General features: G+C 42.5%; 1 protein-coding gene across 1 annotated transcript in view; it reads right to left on the bottom strand.

Annotated features, from left to right (window-relative positions):
• LOC106587457 (chromodomain Y like 2) overlaps nucleotides 1-21,132 on the bottom strand; it is a 35,551-nt gene extending 14,419 nt beyond the window's left edge. The window contains exons 1-3 of the mRNA XM_014175860.2: nucleotides 20,844-21,132; nucleotides 10,354-10,981; nucleotides 5,614-5,831 (exon numbers count right to left, since the gene is read on the bottom strand). Of these exons, the coding sequence (XP_014031335.1) occupies nucleotides 5,614-5,831; nucleotides 10,354-10,981; nucleotides 20,844-20,867 (870 nt within the window). The 5' untranslated portion in view covers nucleotides 20,868-21,132. The remainder of the gene's footprint in view (nucleotides 1-5,613; nucleotides 5,832-10,353; nucleotides 10,982-20,843) is intronic.
• Between the last annotated feature and the right edge of the window lie 1,501 nt (nucleotides 21,133-22,633).

Below are 22,633 nucleotides of genomic sequence, written 5' to 3' on the forward strand. Positions count from 1 at the left end.
ACATGCACAAGCACACGCAAAGGACGCATAAGCACACACTGACAAATTAACACACACACGTATTGCATACACATGCATTTTGCTTTTACAATACATATGCATGGTTCACCTTTACACTATTCATTCTACAGGGAGCTGATACGTAACATGGTTCTAGTCCGATTTGTTGTAGATGCCCCCCGATGCTTCCTGGAAATGGCTCCCAGGCAGGGCCTGTGTACAGGGCGGGCTTCTGAATGACACTGTTTGGCTGCAGTGTCTTCACCACCGCTACAGACAGCCTACCATGCCAGCCCCACCCCTTCCAGTTGTGTCAGTATCACTCTCCTGCCCTGTCTGTCTGTCCCCAGGTTTAATTGAGCCGGATAAATTAATCTGACAGACACACACACAGGAATGCACACACAAACACCACATCCGGCTGAAGTTCAGGAGGGATTATGCAGTGTGTAGGAGATGTTGAATTGAGTTGACTGGGAGACTGGTTCACTTGGGTCAGGGGGTAATCAGTAGGACTGGACTATACCGGTATCGCGATACTCGTTAGTGTCGTCGCGAGGAAACAAAACACGAAGCGGACTTAACTTCGTTAGGAAAACAGCCCTAATATTGGAAACAAACATTATTGTGTTGTCATCCAGAGCCACATGTATTTCTTTTCCAAACTATAGCACACTATTTAACATACAGCAGGTTTTTAAAAAGGACCAAAGACTTGCTTCGTACTTTAATTTTTGCCATGGGAAAAATATTGAGATACCGGTATTGTCCCTGCCCTAGTAATCAGATTGCATGGGTTAAGGTCAGTGAGTGGGGTGATGGCAGGGTTATGGAGGCTCTAGACGACCTCGGGGTTCATGGAATAATGGTCTCACCCAGTGAGGGTTCCACATAAATACTGCATAGACCGAGACTAAAATAAACACAATACAGAATGACTGATTGACTGCTGCTCTATGACATCAATACATGCATGACATACAGTGCATTCAGAAAGTATTCAGACCCCTTGACTTTACACATTTTGTTATGTTATTCTAAAAATTGACTCTTTTTTTCTCTTCCTAATCAATCGAAACACAATAACCCATAGTGACAAAAATAAAAAGAAGGTTTTTAGACATTTTTACAAATGTATTACAAATAAACTGAAATATCACATTTACATAAATATTCAGACCCTTTACTCAGTACATTGTTGAAGCTCCTTTGGCAGTGTTTACAGCCTTGAGTCTTCTTTGGTATGACGCTACAACCTTGGCACACCTACACTACCGTTTCAAAGTTTGGGGTCACTTAGAAATGTCCTTGTTTTTGAAACAAAAGCTCATTTTTTGTCCATTAAAATAACATAAAATTGATCAGAAATAGAGTGTAGACATTGTTAATGTTGTAAATTACTATTGTAGCTGGAAATGGCAGATTTTTTATGGAATATCTACATAGGCCCATTATCAGCAACCGTCACTCCGGTGTTCCAATGGCATGTTGTGTTAGCTAATCCAAGTTTATAATTTTAAAAGGCTAATTGAGCATTAGAAAACCCTTTTGCAATTACGTTAGCATAGCTGAAAACTGTTGTCCTGCTTTTAAAGAAGCAATAAAACTGGTCTTCTTTAGACTAGTTGAGTGTCTGGAGCATCAGCATTTGTGGGTTCGATTACAAGCTCAAAATGGCCAGAAACAAAATAACTTTCTTCTGATACTCATCAGTCTATTCTTGTTCTGAGAAATGAAGGCTATTCCATGTGAGAAATTGCCAAGAAACTGAAGATCTCGTACAACGCTGTGTACTACTCCCTTCACAAAACAGCGCTTACTAGCTCTAACCAGAATAGAAAGAGGAGTGGGAGGCCCCGGTGCACAACTGAGCAAGAGGACAAGTACATTAGTGTCTAGTTTGAGAAACAGATGCCTCATGTCCTGAACTGGCAGCGTCATTAAGTAGTACCTGCAAAACATCAACAGTGAGGAGGCGACTACGGGATGCAGGCCTTCTAGGCAGAGTTGCAAAGAAAAAGCCATGTCTCAGACTGACTAATAAAGAGAAAAGATTTAGATGGGCAAAAGAACACAGACACTGGACAGAGGAACTCTGCCTAGAAAGCCAGCATCCCAGAGTCGCCTCCTCACTGTTGATGTTGAGACTGGTGTTTTGCGGGTACTATTTAATGAAGCTGCCAGTGTTGGAGGCTATTTTGTAAATGACATCACCGAAGTCAAGGATCGGTAAGATGGTCAGTTTTACGAGGGTATGTTTAGCAGCATGAGTGAAGGAGGCTTTGTTGCGAAATAGGAAGCCAATTCCAGATTTAATTTTGGATTGGAGATGTTTGATGTGAGTCTGGAAGGAGAGTTTACAGTCTAACCAGACACCTAGGTATTTGTAGTTGTCCACATATTCTAAGTCAGAACCGTCCAGAGTAGTGATGCTGGACGGGTGGGCGGGTGCGGACAGAAATAAGTTGAAGAGCATGCATTTATTTTTTACTTGCATTTAACAGCAGTTGGAGGTCACGGAAGGAGAGTTGTATGGCATTGAAGCTCGTCTGGAGGTTTGTTAACACAGTGTCCAAAGAAGGGCCAGAAGTATACAGAATAGTGTCGTCTGCATAGAGGTGGATCAGAAAATCACCAACAGCAAGAGCGACATCATTAGTCGCAATAGTCATTTACAACATTAACAATATCTACACTGTATTTCTGATCAATTTAATGTTATTTCAATGGACAAAAAAAAGTGATATTCTTTAAAAAATAATGACATTTCTAAGTGACCCCAAACTTTTGAATGGTAGTGTATATTTGGGGAGTTTCTCCCATTCTAGTCTGCAGCTCCTTTCAAGCTCTGTCAGGTAGGATGCGTAGCATCGCTGCACAGCTATTTTCAGGTCCCTCCAGAGATGTTCGATCGAGTTCAAGTCTGGGCTTTGGCTGGGCCACTCAAGGACATTCAGAGACTTGCCCCGAAGTCACTCCTGCGTTGTCTTGGCTGTGTACTCAGGATCGTTGTCCTGTTGGAAGGTGAACCTTTGCCCCAGTCTGAGGTCCTAAGTGCTCTGGAGCAGGTTTCCATCAAGGATCTCTCTGGTCTTTGCTCCGTTCATCTTTCCCTCGATCCTGACTAGTCTCCCAGTCCCTGAAAAACATCCCCGCAGCATGATGCTGCCACCCATGCTTCACCGTAGGGATGGTGCCAGGTTTCCTCCAGATGTGACGCTTGGCATTCAGGCCAAAGAGTTAAATCTTGGTAACATCAGACCAGAGAATCTTGTTTCTCATGTCCTTCTGATGCCTCTTGGCAAACTCCAAGCAGGCTGTCGTGCCTTTTACTGAGGAGTGGCTTCCATCTGGCCACTCTACCTTAAAGTAATTGGCAACATCAAAAGGTTGTGTGACAAACGAGGCATTTGATTCAATGAAAGATTGAGTTGAATTAGTCTTTCTGCCCATAATTTCATTTAAAGTATTCAAACCTTGTATCCATCATACTTTATCTTGGTTTCATAATACAATTTATTCTTATTTTTGTTCAGTTTAGTCACATAATTTCTCAATTTACAGTAAGTTTGCCAAATCAGATGTGCAGCCAGACTTATTCAACATATATCCAAATTGACATTATGGGGTATTGTGTGTAGGCCAGTGACCAAAAAATCTCAATATAATCCATTTTAAATTCAGGCTGTAACAACAACATTTGGAAAAAGTTAAGGGGTGTGATTACTTTCTGAAGGCACTGTTTGAATGTTAATTGATTTTAGCAAGTTATTGATTTCATAAACCTTATTTCTCAGGCTAAATATATTAATATGGGCAATTTTTTGCCCTTTCCTGTGTAGCTTATCAGATATAGACATAATATGAAGAAAAAAAAGACAAAGCATGAGTGATTCCCCAGACTGAATGTTTTCACCCCCAATTATCCCTAATTTATCTGGCATAACTGGAGGAACATACAGCAGAGGGCAAATGTTCCATGAAAAATACTGGGTTGCATATGACCTTGTATAAGATTACGTCAAGCACACTCCAGAGCCAGTTAAATATGCATTTCCATATATAGGGTAATGGTCATCTACAGGCTTGGTAAAAGGAAAGAAAGTGTCCAAAGGTGGAAAGAGGGTAAGAGAGTGATTGAGGGAGCGAGCACATTAACATGGAGGAGAGGAGAGGTGGTAAGAGTGAGACCGCTGCCGCTAAGTAACATCTGCATGTGACCAATAACATTTGATTTACAATACAAACATAATTATGTCATGGCCTACTGGGACACACAGGGACGTGTCATAGACTCATACATGACAGCATACAACTGCTTTTTATTTTACTTTATTTAACTAGGCAAGTCAGTTAAGAACAAATTATTATTTTCAATGACGGCCTAGGAACAGTGGGTTAAGTGCCTTGTTCAGGGGCAGAACGACAGATTTTTACCTTGTCAGCTCGGGGATTTGATCTTGCAACCTATCGGTTACTAGTCCAACGCTCTAACCACTAAGCTACCTGCCGCCCCATTAATAACTTGATGCCTGGGGAAATAAGCAAACAGCTGTCAGTCAAACACACACAGACAGATACACATCTCCCAAGAGACGATTTTATAAAAGAGGGCCACTCAGCTCAGAAATCTATGGAATATATCATAGAAGAGCAGTATGGAAATATAGCACTTGAGAGTGGATAAGTAAGCCTTATTCTACACTTAAGCAGAAGGATTTTGTGCAAGGGAATCTTACATATCACTAAAGCTTCTCCAGTAGCTCATGGCAGTTTTCTACAGTAACAGTCGCCAATGACATAAGCTCTTTTGAGGGTGCGAAAAAGTAAATTGAACAAACATCAGCCCTAGTTGTTACAGCCATGTGTGTTAGACAGGACAAAGCCTCCAGTACCGTGGACAGTCAGAGCAGTAGAGGAACTAATTGGCCAATTAATACCAACTTTTCAGCAGTGGTAATGGACGGGTTAAGGACCCGCTGATAACTGGGAACCAGTGTCATTTGAGAGGCAGTGGGTTTTCTCCCGTATCGAGACTCTCAAAAATAATTCACCATCGCTAACTCGACGCAATGGACAGGCTTGTGAATCGCTCAGTACAGTTGTTTGAAGTGAAGAAAGTACTGCTGAGAACCACTGTGAAGGCATACTTTGACAATAGTCATATTTTACACAAAGACAATCCATTCCCATTCTCATTGCGTAACAAAAATAGAGAAAAAAACGCTTCTATGCTGAGTTTTATGTCAAGGCAATAAAAGGCTTTTGGCATCAAAATGTAACACTATCGGAGAGGTATTAATTTCTCTGTCATAATCTTCCTATTGAGATATCCTTAGAAATCACATCAAACAATAGTCTACGATGGGCCGTAATTCAGTCGAGTCACATTGTTACTCATTTAAAAATGTGAGGCAATGCATAGTGACATATACATTATGTAGTGCTCCAGTACATACATGGGAAAAAAAACACTAGGTACTGAATTATTCAAAAAGGTAATGCACAGCTTGAGTCTAATTTCTGTGTGTCAAAGCTTTTACCGATGGTGTTAGTGCATTGTTGGTGTGTGTGTGCGTGCATTCATGAGTGTGTGTGTATCGTATCCCTTACCTCTGGTGTTAGTGCGTTGTTGTCAGACGTCTGGCTGGAGAGCAGCACGTGCGTGAAGCCCTCCTCCTTCCTGACGACAATGTCACGGAATCGACAGTTGGTCTCGTTCTGCCGCACGTTGTACCTCAGCCGCTTGTGGAACACGTAGCCTTTGTCCTCTCCAAGCTTCCTCTTCACAGAGCTGTGCAGATTCCCCTCACCGTTGGAGAGTGTGGAGCCTGTTGGAACATATGGAGCAGAGTGCATGATGGGCAGAGTGAATGATGGGCAGAGTGAATGATGGGCAGAGTGAATGATGGGCAGAGTGCATGATGGGCAGAGTGCATGATGGGCAGAGTGCATGATGAGCTGAGGATCCAGAGCAGTGCACCCTACTTTAGAGAGACTTTCCTGGAAAACGACATGGTGCATCTCAAGGAGTGTACTTCAGCCTCTTCACTGGAAGACTTATTCAGAGACAGCTTTTGTGCACACAGTAGTACTGCAAGTGCCAGCTCAGCTAGTGACACAATAGACATGCAAATAATATTTTAACAACTTCTGTAGAGCTGGGATGTGCATTTCTGATATCGAATTTAAAAAAAACTTGGTCAACTATATTGCTCTGTTTGCATGTCAATAGTTGTCTATTCACTCTTCACTCCCTTGAAAGAGTGAGAAGGCTATATACATTTTTATCAGGAAACATCATCCTCATTTTGCATGCTGCTCCTGTCAACGTATCATAACTTTTGAATCAGACCCCATCTTGATTCTATTTGTTTCTAAGACAATGAAAGTAGCATGACTGCAAATGAGCACAGAGAATGGATTCACACCAATGCCCCAGTCTGGGGTAAACTATGGCTGGCTGTGACAACATTCAAATGCAAGACTAGGATCCTCAGAGAGACAAAGTGACTCATTTTGTTTACAGGTCAACATAGAACAGTTACTGAGCACTGCTGAGAACAGAAGACCAAACAGGGACCAACATTCAGCTACTGACCAAGGAAAACCGAACTTGACCCATTGAGACATTACCAACTACAATGGCCATTTCTTCTATTCCTACAAATATATTTTATCACAACAAATGTTTCAGCACAAGTATTCTATGATCTGATGCTGGAAAACCGTGTCCAAACCTTGGTTTGATCCCTCAGGGGTAGGTAGGCCTTTCAGAGTCCCCGGACCCCAGCCAGATGTTACAATCCAAGGCTAGCTGTAAGCGTGACATACATTTCTCCTCTGTCATCTCGTGACATTAGACATCGTAGGTCACAATGTTATCACCCAACCAATAACACTCGTTGCGATGGGACCATATTGAGGCAAATGTTTCTATGAAGGCAAAGTGACACTAATGAATCCGTATAGTGGATGTATATAGATTGATGACATTAAAACCTCAACCCTGTCCTGCTTTCATGATAGAGGTAGAGACGATAATGCAAAGCATAAGGGACTGTAGCTAATTTGTGACCGACCACCTGGATTCGGTCTTTTGTTGAAAAATGTGAAATTGTGTTTTTTACATTGGACAAAAGTAGTGATTCAGAGCTACAAAATGGTATGTCACACACTGCAGTTGAGGAACAATGGAAAAGTTATTCTGCTTTGAAAGTTGATAAACTTGTAACCCCACTTTTGAGGAAATGGCCCTTGAATGATTTGGTACACCTACTGCAGAGCTCTTCCTTGTCTATACCTATTCATCATCGTTCACACCCTCTTAAGCTTTAGCCCCACCCATCTATTTAGGGATTCACATGCGAGGCCATGTGCTAAACAGAGTGAGTAAGGTATTGTAGTAAACAACCAAAGACTTCAAGACTAAAAGTGGTGAATGTAGTAGCTTACAATAAGGAAAAACTCCAGTTAACAATACACTATGTAGTCCTTTGCCTGTATACTAATCTGCCTTTGGTGCAGGTAATGTTGTTGTTCACGTTACCGTCTCTGGTAAACACAGACTATATCAAACAAAATCAACGTTTGTTTGTCACATGCACAGGATACAAAAGTTGTAAACGGTACAGTGAAATGGTTACTTGTATATTTCCATAATAGCAATATCACAATAGAAAGTGTTCAGATAAAAATGTTGTACAAATATGTTAGAATTATTAGATGATGCTTACCGAGACACACTTGTCTAAATTGATGGGTCATGTGAAAGAAATTCTATAACCACCCCTCAGCCACATCTAGCTAAGTGGATGGTTCACTATTGTCTGGAAATGTACACATGTTCATGAAATACAATAGATGGCCGTATTCACCCCCAGACACACCTGGCTAACTTGATGGGTCATGTAATCTGGCGAATTGGAGTCTTTTGTTTAGACATGTAGCTAGCTAGGTAAACAATTAATCATAGTCCCCAACCCATACTACTAGCAATACAAACTGATTGTCATAGCTAGCCACCTTGCATGAAATGCTGTAGTATGTTTCTGCAGGTAGCTAAAGCTAAGCAACTAGATTCATTGGTAGCTATTTAGCTAACATTAGGCTATAACTAGCAATGCAAAAGGCTTTCTGAGATACAAATAATATTACTACACAAATCACACGCAACAGTAGCTAGCGAGCCAGCAAGCTAATGTTTGCTAGCTAACAGTACACTTTAACTTGCAATGAAAACAACTTTCTGACAAAATTAGAAATGTATAATATCTGAAAATGTAGCTAGACTCTTACCCGTAAACATGGATGGATGCTTCAAAGCAGCCTGGAACCCCTTTAGCTGACTAAATAAGACGTCCTGTGTTTCTGTTTTGTTTGTACAACTTGTTTGGCCTGCGTTGTGTCAAGTCACTCCAGTTCACACTGACCGTGTGCAGAAAGTAGTCCACAACCTTTTCCCACTTTGTCGATAGCACCTGCTAAATTCAGGGAAGCAATGTTGTTTCGAGCAGTAGCAACACTTTTGCAGTTCTCCATGTTTAACATTAAATCTTTCAAAAAATCCACAGTAGGAAGGCTTTTGTTATTGACAGAAGCATGCTACAAGGCAGACCAATCCAAACTGATCTCTCAGCAAGTCCAGCCCAGCAATTATCTCAGCCAATCATGGCTAGCGGGAAGGTTCCTGTCTTTTTCCGTGGCTAAACCAACTAGGCTCGTAATTTAACTATTGTATTTCTATTTACAGACGGCATACAAGTTTGTTATTAAGACACATGAAAGTTCACATATTCCAGAAGGCATTTCTGCCCAAAAACACATTTTTATAAAAATAAAACGATTACGTTCAAATGCCTCTCCTGTGAAGTAGTGATGTACGACATAAGCCTAGCTTCCTGAAACAGGTCACATTCATGAGCCCATTGCTGTGCCTTTCAGCTGCAAAGCAAAGGTAGCTAGTTATGAGCCCATTGATGTCTTTCAGCTGGGGTCTACTGACTCTGGACAGGAAAACAATAATTGTCTGTGGAAACACACAAAGGGTGTCTGTGGAAACGCACAGATTGTTTATGCTTTTTACAAGGGTTTGAGACAAATATGTTCCCTGCAAAAATCACTGTGCAAGTGTAATACAAGCATGCCTGCTTTTGGCTTTTCTTCGTAGTTTGACACAAATAAATGCAGTGACTTTCCATGTCTTGTTCTAGTCAGATAACCAAACATTATTCAACATCATCTTCACAGCTCTACTGTGGCCTAGGGCTCCAGCTGATCCTCAGTGCTAATAGAGAACTAACAGTAACAATAAAATGCATTACAGAACATGATTCACACCTAACATAAATATGAGGTGTACAATAGTATTGCGTTTCAAGCTGTAAAGTGTAACACATTGTGGTAATGTGGCCATTAACTTCCTTCAGTATATCATCAGTATGCTGTAATGTGTTAAACCTGCCACATGGCACTGATTTGATTGGGTATGAGATTGGACTAAAACAAAAACATAAGAAGAGTGCAAAATACTACCACTGACAAACATCCAGTCTATCGAGACAAATGTAGAAGAATCTAACTATCAACGTGATGACAAACAGTCCCCACAAATTCTGATTTGACCCTGGCAGAGGTGGAAAGGACTTTATAAATATAATCTTTAACTCAATGAGGCTAGTCTTGGACTGTGACCCGGGAGTGAAATTCACCACTGAATTTCCTTATCACCACTCTCAGTAGTACGATCCTGAACCAGAAGGACCTCACAGAGCATGTATTCAACTATAGGTCACAGAGGCATCCTCTGGCTCTCATCTACATCTGCTACAATGCAGAGATACAACCTGGTTTACCAAATCCACTATGGCATGTAGCTAACTGTCCAGGACACAACGCATTTCCATTTCAAATGAATATTCCCATCCCGCTGGAATCACTGTAATTCAATAGAGAACAAAACTACATTCAATCAGAATTGAGTGAAAACGAAACTGACAACAACAATATAACAATGTCATTTCCACTGGGCTACTATGTAAGCTAACTGGCTGGCATATTGGCAAGATAGCAAGCTGACTGAACAAACCAGCATCACCTCAAGCTGTGATGTAAATGTTCCGTCTATCCCTCTGTCTATCAATCCTACTACAAATCCTAGAGTTCACTGCACATGTTCATTCAATCAATAGCTAGGGGCCTGAATATTTTCTGGCCAGGTCACTTAGCCAGGACAAACTCATGGTCCAACTATCTATAATAAAAAGAAAGGTATAATATATATATATATATATATATATATATATATATATATATATATATATACACACACACCATCCAGAGCGCGTCACTTACCTAGTTCATTGACCAGTGGTGTCCCGGGGGTCTCCACGCCCACCATCACCCTCTCCGTGTCATGGGTCAGTCTGTGTGTCCCGTTCTGTAGTCCGTTATGAGGGGCCCTTACCGGGGGCACAAACTGCAGTCCCCCCGGAGAAGCCTTGTACGGCATAGCTTTGGTCATCCTGTGTGGAGAGACATGCTTCCCCCCCCCTCCTCCTCCGCTCACCTTCTTCTGCTTCTGAGAAGCTCCAGTACCAACCCCCAAACCCATGCCCTCCCTTACCCCTGCCCCAGGATTAACCCCGGCCCCTGGACTAACACTAGTCCTTTTATTCTTACGTGCCTCTGCTCGTGCTCTCGGGGTGTCTGGGGCTGGAGGACGGGCGGATAGGAGGTGTGGTCCAACCCCCCCTGGGGGCCCTCCCGGCCTCCATGGTCCCCCTGCCGTCCCGGGGGGCAGCTTGGAGGGTTTGGGTTGTTTGTGTTGGGTGTGCAGATGCAGGCCGTCGATGAACTCCTCACAGTGCAGCAGGTGGTGCTCGGGCTCCCAGGTGTCCTCCTTGCTGCCGTAACCCTTCCACCGGATCAGGTACTCCCACTTGCCCTTCTTGTTGCGCCGCTTGTCCATGATCCGCTCCACCTAGAGGGAGAAAATCAAGAAAGAGAGTCAGAATTTCAAATGACATGATCACAATTCAATGACATTATCCTTACCTAATAAATACCTATATCAGTTCCTTGGTGATTCATTCATACATTTGCACACGATACCATTTGTAATGATTTCAAATCAGATAAAAAAATACCACCTGTCACCATGACATTCTCTAGTAAGCATGTGTAATAGGGATGTAAATAAAGTCTGACCAGGTTAGAGCTCCACTTTGAATCTCTCCTCTGTAATGTTAGCATAAGCAGTGATTCTGTTCTGGAATTGCTGTGCTGATAGGCAAGCTCTCATCATGCATTGGAGAGAGCTGTTATGGGAGATGTAGGAGAGGAACAATGGGAGCAGCACTGTGATCACACCATTACAGGTGAACCAGATATCTGTTCTGTGGATGATGATATAGGATTGATCAGCAAGTCAGAGTGGTACATTTCAAGCTTTCTAACTTCAATCATGTAAAATGTGGAGCTGACAGACTGAGTATTTTGGCATAAGGGTAGTTCTATATGAATTCAATCACTTTCTGACTGCCCCCCTTTTGAATTGAACGAAACCTTCCATGCATGTTTGCCCATGGTAGAAGTGGTCAGAAAGTGACTTGCTTGACATAATTGCCAAAACATTCAGGAGATAAAGGTGCTCAAAGTTGACTCCTTTTGCATACCCAGCCTACCATGAGACATCCATGTTTCATCACTGAAAAAAGATAAACAGTTGGGTTTTATATCATTTGAAAGCTTACAAACAGGGTTGTCAAACTATTTAATAATTACTTAGAGAGGTGAAAGCCATGTTGTGCCTATAAACAAGTGAGAAGCGTGACTCCAAACTGCTGTCTGAAAGCAATGGGCACTTTCTCATTCACTTGAGAGATTTCATTGTTTTAGAAACATGAAATGAAATTGGTGATTATAGTGCCTACACTAAAGTCTAGTTTGTCCATTGTGTAACAGACAGGCAGGGTGTTTTTGACATATTCTCAAATGCACAATAATTAGACTCAGGAGAGCTGGTAATGATGGAGACAATGTTTGGCAAGTCCATTACCAACAAGGAAGCGTTCAATGTTCAGCGACTATATCTGGAATACACAAATAATACAAATCACAAACCTTAAAGTGTAGACTGACACAAACAGACTCAATAAGAACAGCACACACACACAAACAGAAAGACCAACAATAGAAGCAATTCCATCCTGGCTCCAACACAGAAGAACTGGCACAGGAAAGCAAATGTACTGACAAAGAGTAGATGTCAGTGGAATAAGCCAGCCAGCCAGCCAGCCAGCCAGCCCTGACTAAACTGAAGGATCTCTGAAGTGGAAGAATCTGCTTCAAAGCTGACCAAATCATTTGGTTTTGCCATATAGACACTTACAGTATAAGCTGCAGACAGAAGCACAAAGCACTTCTTCTTCCTAAACTCTATATTAACACTACTCAAGCCGGCCTACAGTACCAACTCAAGAGAGCTGGGAACCTCAGGCCAGCATATCCCATCTCCATTCAAAAATAAGTTTTACTCTAACATCTCAGACTATTCTAGCACAGATAAAGACACTGTATATTCGAACTTCATGAATTACTTAGACATATGCAAATGTATGCAGACACCTCTTCAAATGAGTGGATTTGGCTATTTCAGCCACACCCATTGTTGGGAGGTGTATAAAATCTAGCATACAGCCATGCAATCTGCATTGATAAACATTGGCAGAAGAATGGCCTTGAAGAGCTCAGTGACTTTCAATGTGGCACTGTCATAGGATGCGACCTTTCCCAACAAGTCAGTTTGTCAAATTTCTGCCCTGCTAGAGCTGCCCCAGTCAACTGTAAGTGCTGTTATTGTGAAAGGAAAATGTTTAAGAGCAACAACGGCTCAGCCATGAAGTGGTAGGCCACACAAGCTCACAGAGCATGACTGGCGAGTGCCGGAGCACACAGCTCGCAAAAATTGTCTGTCCTCAGTGGGGGTGTTTTTCATGGTTCGGGCTAGGCCCCTTAGTTCTAGTGAAGGGAAATCTTAACGCTACAGCATACAATGGTTGCTTTGTAGCAACAGTTTTGGGAAGGCCCTTTCCTGTTTCAGCATGACAATGCCCACGTGTACAAAGCGAGGTCCATACAGAAATGATTTCTCGAGATCAGTGTGGAAGAACTTGACTGGCCTGAACAGAGCCCTGACCTCAACCCCATCGAACACATTTGGGATGAATTGAAACGCCGACTGCGAGTCAGGCCTAATCGCCCAACATCTGTGCCTGGCCTCACTAATGCTCGTGGGTGAATGGAAGCAAGTCCCTGCAGCAATGTTCCAACATCTAGTGGAAAGCCTTCCCAGAAGAGTGGAGGCTATTATAGCAGCAAAGGAGGGACCAACTCCATGTTAATGCCCATAATTCTGGAATGAGATGTCCAACAAGCAGGTGTCCACATATTTTTGTGGATACGTCATGTAGCGTATGTCTCTCGGCTTCCGGGGATAGTTGATTCCTAAAAGTACATTTGTAACGTGCTGCTGGTGGGAGATACAGTAGGACCCCGTCTACTGTGGGAAGGAGATAAGAACCCATAGGCTGACATGTAGGCTGCTATCATGCAGAACCCTTAAACATGACTGTGGATATTCATGGTCACACACACGTTGAGCATGACATTTGACAGAGCCATTATGAATGACCACAGAATACAAATAGTCAATGGGGAGCTTTCTCCATTCTACACACAGACATCCAGATGCATAATAAAGGTTATGTTCTCTGGGTCATGGGTCATGACCCTTTCAGTGGTCTATATTATTCTGTATAACATTCTGTTTTCGGAGTATGTTCATGTGTGTATAGATGTGCGTGTGGTACAGGTGTTCTCCTGTTTGCCTGTTGCATGTCCACCCCCAATTGGTTGTCAGCAGCTCTCTCACACCCTCCACCACATCATCTCAGGAGGGACCTTCCCCCTAGATCTCCTGTTCTCATGGAGGCAGTTGACAATGGCACTGGAGAAACTAGCAGGAGACCTTGATGCTTCAGGGACCTCACTGAGGTTCTCTGTAGACATTCATGCTTTCTTCCAATAACCATCATTACATGCTGCAGAAAAGCTATCTGTATTATCACATTTAGGAAGCCACACTGTAGAACTCAAGGGTGTTATTACAACTCCATATCTATGATGTCCTCTTTCAATAATCTGTGATGGCCTCTTAGTTCGCAAATGAATATACAGTACACTGATTGTCAGCTACTAACGTGAACTGTTGACCTAGGTTGTTCTCTGACAGTACAACAAAGATAGAAACCAAATTAGTATTGGAAAGGGGGCATTTTATAGAGAACAGAGTCTGTTTTACACTGCAATCCATTTCTTGATCCAGACCTCCATTCATCACACAACCTCACATCTTGCCAAGAGTTGTTTTTGTTCAGCAGTTAACCTTGTACCAGATAGAAGTGCCCTGACATTTAGCCCCAGCATTTCCTTGGTGTTTAGTTGTCTCATACACCATGCTGCGGATGACATGCTGTGGGAAGACAAGCAGACTCCCACACTAAAGAGTATGCAGACATCAGTCTGGCTACTATACTTTACCCTCCCCACTAGCTATGTAGCTGCCTGTCTCCAGTTCAAATGATTTTCTCCTTTCCTTTAGAAAACATCCTCACACCCACATTACTTCAATGGAGCTTGACTTAGCCCTCGCATCGAAGGTGGGAGGGGCAGCGTGTGTGTGTGTGTGTGTGTACAGAGGAGAGTTTAATGAAATGCCTTTTTAAAAGAAAAAAGGAGTAACAAAAAGTAGTGATTTGCTCCCACACAGGAGAGAACGAGCAGCGCAGAGCTCCACACGACATACACCTCTGTGTAACACACACACACACACACACACACACACACACACACACACACACACACACACACACACACACACACACACACACACACACACACACACACACACACACACACACACACACACACACACACACACACACACAGCAAGCCGGAATGGTCGTCTGCCTCCCAGCAAGCCCATTAACACATAGTAGGACACTGAGCCCAAATGGCCATCTGCCCATTACCAGACAGTGATGGGATGAGCAACAGGGACATGAATACAGAGTCGCTCCACATTGATACTATGCTGGCCTGTGTATAACAGTTGCAGTGCATTCAGAAAGTATTCAGACCCCATTTTTCCCACAATTTGTTACATTACAGCCTTATTCTAAAATGGATTAAACATCCCCCCCAATCTACACACCATACCCCATAATGACAAAGCAAAAACATATATATTTTTTTAAATGTTGGCAAATTTATAAAAATATGACATTTACATAAGCATTCAGACCCTTTACTTGGTACTTTGTTGAAGAACCTATGGCAGCAATTACAGCCTTGATTCTTGGATATGACGCTACAAGCTTGGCACACCTGTATTTGGGGAGTTTATCCCATTCTTCTCTGCAGATCCTCTCAAGCTCTGCAGAGCTATTTTCAGGTCTCTCCAGAGATGTTTAATCAGGTTCAAGTCTGGGCTCTGGCTGGGCGACTCAAGGACATTCAGAGACTTGTCCCGAAGCCACTCCTGCATTGTCTTGGCTGTGTGCTTAGGGTCGTTGTCCTGTTGGAAGCTGAACCTTTGCCCCAGTCTGAGGTCCTGAGTGCTCTGGAGCAGGTTTTCATCAAGAATCTCTTTGTACTTTGCTCCGTTCAGCTTTCCCTCGATCCTGACTAGTCTCCCAGTCCCTGCCGCTGAAGAACATTCCCACAGCATGATGCTGCCATCACCATGCTTCACTGTAGGGATGGTATTGGCCAGGTGATGAGCTGTGCCTGGTTTCCTCCAGATGTGACACTTGGCATTCAGGCCAAAGAATTCAATCTTGGTTTCATCAGACCAGAAAATCTTGTTTCTCATGGTCTGAGAGTCCTTTAGGTGCCTTTTGGCAAACTCCAAGCAGACTGTCATGTGCCTTTTATTGGTCACCTCCCTGACCAAGGACCTTCTCCCCCGATTGCTCAGTTTGTCCGGGCGGCCAGCTCTAGAAATAGTCTTGGTGGTTCCAAACTTCTTCCATTTAAGAATGATGGAGGCCACTGTGTTCTTGAGCACCTTCAATGCCGCAGAACATTTTTTGTTACCCTTCCCCAGATCTGTGGCTCGACATAATTCTGTCTCGGAGCTCTACGGACAATTTTTTCGACCTCATGGCTTGTTTTTTTGCTCTGACATGCTCTGTCAACTGTAGAACCTTATGCAGACAGGTGTGTGCCTTTCCAAATCATGTCCAATCAATTGAATTTACCACAGGTGGACTCCAATCAAGTTGTAGAAACATTTGAAGGATGATCAATGGAAACAGGATGCACCTGAGCTCAATTTCGAGTCTCATAACAAAGAATCTGAATACTTATGTAAATAAGGTATCAATATTTTTTTTTGTTATAAATTTGCAAAAATGTCTAAACCTGTTTTCGCTTTGTCATTCTGGGAAATCGTACGTGTCGATTGATGAGGATTTTTATTTATTTAATACATTTTAGAATAAGGCTGTAACGTAACAAAAACTGGAAATAGTGAAGGGGTCTGAATACTTTCCAAATGGACTCTACAGTGTATCATATTGAGCCTGAATGGTGGTCTGTGCCCAGCTTGCTCATTACCAGAGAGAGGAGATATATTAAAGAGACTTGTGCTGTGGAGAGTGTTCACCTCATTCCCTGAAGCCAGCTGCTTCTTACAGCGCCATGGTGGCCCTGGCCAGTCTGCTCCTTCTGACAATGACCACCCCCAAGGGGGACAATCAGCAGGGGGCAGACGTTCAATCTCAGTAGCTCACACACACACCCGTGCATGCACATACACACACAGTTGGGCTGGTGTGATGAGACCGTAACATCCTCTTTCTCACTCTGACATAAGGTCCATTGTTAGTGGCCGGACCTGACATGTCACCCTGCTGGGTTCTTACTTCCAAATGGATTATTTCTGAATGCCTGTTCACCAACTATTCAATAGGAGTCACAAGCCAAGAAACACTGATTACGTGCACATTTGCATACAAGTGGACATAAACACCACAAACAAAAAAGAAACACACACACACACACACACCTCCTCTATTCCCTCCGCATTCCAACTAGGCTATCAGGAGAATGTTTAATGTTAAATTCTTTAGGTGTGGAGCTGTTTCGTCAGCAGTGACGAATGCTCCTGCCACCCGAGGTGCTGTGCACATTAGTATGACTTAACAACCTAAGATGGGCGAGCAGCAGGGGTGTCATGAAGAGACGATTATGATGCTTACCGCCCCGCGCACTGTCACACTAACCAGATCAAAGCCGACTTCAGAGAGAAAAAACACTCTCCTTCCTCAGGTTAGTAAAACAGACAAGGGGAGTGGGTTGGAGAGGGGTTCAACAACACACACGATACATGACCATGAGCTGGCAGGGAATCAGTGGAGGGGGAGATGCCCATCCTGAGAATCCAGTTCACAGTACCCAGAGCCTGGGCATAGCAGGAACACACTGAGGTCTTCCAGGGCTGAGTACTGCAGTTTAAAGGGTGTCATAGGGGTTCATTTAGTCCTTCTATAATTAAATTGACATTTCTGTTTGTTGGTGAACACCGAATTCATGAAAGAAGCCAAATCTCAAATTAAGCAATGGGCTTGAAGACTCAAAGAACACATTGTGAGTATACTGTCTCAGACAGCTTCAGTGTATTTGGCGACCCATTAAGTGCTGTGTATCTCCCATGCAGTGCATAGTTTATTGCCCTCATGGCCCACATGTTTCCCCCCGGTGAGGTCAACCCGTTTCCTCCAGTCTCTCTCCACTGCTCCCAATGGCCAGTTACAACTACTTTTGTTTTGTGCCTTTCACTTGTGCTGATAAAGGCTGCATGTTGATGGTTAACAACTTGATTACTTTTTGAATTTTCAATGAAGAGAATAATGAAGTGATGATTACTTCAGCTGCACCTTGACAGCTCATCAAGTGCAACAATATTTAAATCACTTGCTGACTAATCAAAAGGTTCTAATTTAGCTCACTCCATGACCACTTTCATGACATTTTCTGGAGGCGTACAAATGTGATTTATTTCTATAACAGAATACTCATATTTCCCTACATCATATCATGCATTTCTTGATAACATAACACAAACTCCTAAATATAGCCTATCCATTGCTAATCCATAGGATTACTGCTGCTCAGTCACACAACAGAGGGTTTATCAGAACTGCAGGTGTTCTGAGACATTGGGGCATCTAGTGTAGGTGGCCACTTGAATGGACCAGACCATCTCAATCAATATGAGATAAGGAGAGGGAGAACATAAAATGAGTGTGTGTGTGTGTGTGTGTATGTATGTGTGTGTGTGTGTGTGTGTAAGAGTGTGTGTGTGTGTGTGTGTGTGGGGGGGGGGACAGAGAGAAGCAGAAAGAGAAGCAGAGAGATTAATGTTTGAGTGATGGTGCATAAGAAAGTAGCATAATTGTACAATTATAGGCCTATGATATTTCAAAGATATTCCTCTGAAAACTTTGTGAAATTAAGTTGAGAAATGATCTTGAAATATCAATAATTCTGAGCTCTTCAATGTTTCAAATTCGATTCAGATCATTTTGATTCAACTTGCATGTCATTTAACTGGGTGTATAGGCCAAGATGTTGCAGTTCCTAATTGGAAAGTAAAAACTACAGTTCAAATTCCTCTTCGGCACATCATAGCTTCTTAATTCTTCTCACCTAAGTGTATCATAGTCCTACAGTTTGTTAGGTAGCCTAAACACACCTAACACACTTACAGGCCCACATTTCCTAAATCCAATTCATGAGTCATGCAGAGGGACACTATTGATAGTGAAGTCTTCCTCTCATACTTGTATTACCACATGTGATTGAACCAGTTCACCTCACCTCGCTTACTGGAATACACAGATCTATGTGCAAAAAAAGGCACGTCCAGAAGGAACATGTGCTAACTGTCAATTTCAATAAGTGATCGCCACCGTTTTGACGGTCAGAAATTGCACATTTACGTTGTAGCCAATTAATATGCCATATGAAATGTGACCAGGGCTTGTTAGGTTATATAGAGCAACAGACCTCCCATCATTTAAGTGCATTTCTCATTACAGCATAGTTTTTTTTAAGGTCAACTGTTTACGGTGCAACGATTAAAATGATTGAATATGGATTCAAACACCTGAAGAGGAGTATTTGGTGGAAAGTGGAAACGCACATTTTCCAAATGTGTCAGCAAACACAGGAAATGTAGGCTTTATGACAATGTTATTCCTAATGACTAAAAATTCCTTGTTATTACTAATGGCTCAATTGGTAGAGCATGGCGGTTGCTACGCCAGGGTTGTGGGTTCGATTCCCAAGGGGGTCAGTATGAAAATGTATGCACTCACTCCTGTAAGTTGCTCTGGATAAGAGCGTCTGCTAAATGACTCATATGTAAATGTAATGAATAAGAATTCTAAATCAATCACTACACTAAGGAAAACAGTCAGACAGGGATCATTTCAGAAGCCATTTAAACTGACTAAACCATTTCTCAAAGCAATAGTGAAACAATGTAACAGAGAATTCCTAGCCAATAAATCAGAGGAAGGCACACATTTTAGTTATGACAACAAACCGCAGGAAATAGCTCACAGCTGAGAACAAGCACTAATGTCAAGCTGGTCAACAGTTGATGGTGACATGCCACACAATAGGTCAAGTGCAAGGCAACTTATTTACCTATCTGGTGATGACCACGCAATGCAACTAGTTAGTGACCTTGTAGTGCAACTGGTATAGGCCACCGTGAAAAGAAACTGAAACATGGTCGCATGACATCACTCCTCCAATCAAGAAGAGTTTGAGTCAGCAACATTGTCAACAATAGGCCTACAATAAGCACAAGACAAGCATGGAAGACTGTATTTATTGCTGCCAACATCTTTGTAAATCTATCACCATAAAAGTCATGCCATCCCCATTGGGCCAAAACTGGTTGTATCAACGTTGTTTCCAATTTCAACCCCCCCCCCGAAAAGTAATGTGATGACGTTAAATCAACGTGGAAAACTGGATTTGCAAAAAGTCATCAACATAAGGGCATCTTTTTTTCGCCCAACTTTTAACCTAAATCCAACATAAACTGCACCATGTCATTGATTTTACGTTGAATTCACGTTAGTTGAAAACTCAACCAAATCTAGGCCTAAATCAAAACTAGACGTTGAACTGACGTATGTGCGCGTAATCATCGAGACCTTCTAGGCTATTCCATCCATCCATCACCCAACATTTAGCAAACTTTTCGCCCCGGAATTGTTGAGGCGCACATTCTGGCACGACACATGCATCATCTAGTTAAACCACAATAACTCCATCGAAGCTTCTCCACTACATTGTTGTCACCTCCACTAAATGTTTGCTAGGCTAGTAATACATTGCCTATCCTCTGGCATGCGCACCTTCCTAACCATCACCAGTCTGGAGCAATTCGCCGTGTACGTTTAATGCTCTTGTTACTTTATCATGACTTTCAACAAGCGCGACCGATAGGGAGTTTATATTTTATGATCGTATCGCTTACTCGAACGCTCACAACTCTATACAATTCACCCCATACAAAAGTCGCCGAGGCACATCGAAAAAAAGACGAGCCTGATCTTCTCGAGAGGGTTGGTTAGTTTCGCCTGTTAAATGGTTTAGGACTTCGTTTTTTCACCATAAACGAGGACCTCCCCTTACTTCCTAATTCCAGTATTCGTCAATATTACAGAGTATGTCGCTTAGACATGGTTTCACAGTACCTCGTAAAGGTCTCCCGAAGCCATCCTGTGGTGCGGACTTCGGCGGCGTTCTTCCTTGCCTTGTTGGCTTTTTCAGATCCTATTCGCTCGGTGTTTTGGCGAAAGCCCCGATAGACGGGTATTAGCGAACAGTCTTGTTATTCTGAGCCAGCCGCAGTAGCAGATCATCAGACAGTGTCAATCGAGCCCGGCGCTCTGCGATGGATCGCTCTTCACTTAAAACAAACAACCAGGGGGAGATTGGGGCGGTGCTGTTTATTCAGTGCCGAGTGGATGACTGAAATTAGTCAACGTATGAACGTAATCATGTGTGAAATGCGCTCCAGTCCCCTGCGCTGTAGAGGTAGCCCAATCTCCATGAACCAAATGGATGATGAATATACGTCTTCCGTTGAGGGACACCGAATGATGAGTCCAATTTGCTTTCCTTTCCTGTCTGTCCAGTTGAATTGAGACGATCATTTGAAGAACTAATTGGTGTTATAATCAATTTCACTTAGCACATTTGTTATTGTGATTTATGCTATGTAGTACATTTGATTAGAGAACTGTCATTGCACATTATAGTAGACATATTGCCCTCTTCCATTTTACTGCAATTTTCACATTAAATGTTAAAATGCCACGATGACCCTGACACTCACTGTAATGACTGTTCCCCATGTAATAACATAGTTGTTAACATGTATTTACCCTAAATGAGATAGGCCTACTTTTCCAATAATGAATGGGTTACATTTACTCACCAGGAGTAAATGAAATGCTTAATAAAATAGGCCTGCTCCTCTGAATACCTTCGTGTTTTAGTTGGTGGCTAAACTCAACTGGTTATTCATTTAATTGACAATACGATTATCACTGCTTTTTCAATACTGACATAGTGTGGACTCACGTTTGTTTTTTTTAATTTTAAATCATAATCCCTCAGAACCTGTTGCATTCCACATCCAGGGTTGCCCAGCCTTGACTTGATAAATGGGCAATAGCCACAATGCAATGCAAATAAGACTGAAGACAGTGATAAGCAACAGTATGGTACTTTCAACAGTTGTGTATGTCACATTGGCAAATATTGACAGTTTACAGTTTAGTGGAACGTGTATGAGGGAAACAGATAGATCATTTAGATATTATTGCTCTATATTGATTATAGTCCTGTGATACCCATTTCATTGGCTGTGGTTTGCTTTCATATTAAACTCTTAAATGCTCAACACACATTTAGCCCCTACTCACCAGATATTTAGAGATACTTGGTTTCTCTCCACAGAGACATCCAGTAGGGGTTATTTGTGTTCCAGTAAGGCTATGTGTGTGTGTGTGTGTGTGTGTGTGTGTGTGTGTGTGTGTGTGTGTGTGTGTGTGTGTGTGTGTGTGTGTGTGTGTGTGTGTGTGTGTGTGTGTGTGTGTGTGTGTGTGTGTGGCTGACAACAAACCACACCCTTCAACCCCACCCCCAACAATGGCCTCTAAGCCAACATAGCAGCACGGTTGATGGGAAATTAGGGCTTGTGGATCTTCCTATGACCCCATTTACTGTCCCCTGTCTGCGTCTCTCTCTCGTACTGCAGTTCATACAGCCTCATTCTGAATCATGGGCTTTCCCTGGCCATTTAATGACAGGCAAAATAAACCTAGGAGTTTCCTCAATGTTGTCAGAGGTTGACACCATTTATAACTGTATAACAAACCCACTCTTGGCGTATGAAACAAGTGCTGAACATTTGTGAGAATGATTTGTAGGGATGTTACTGGCATGTTAAAACATTGACCACAGACATGTTTTGCCT

The sequence above is a fragment of the Salmo salar genome, chromosome ssa26, assembly GCF_905237065.1.
Source record: "Salmo salar chromosome ssa26, Ssal_v3.1, whole genome shotgun sequence".
Lineage (NCBI taxonomy): Eukaryota > Metazoa > Chordata > Actinopteri > Salmoniformes > Salmonidae > Salmo > Salmo salar.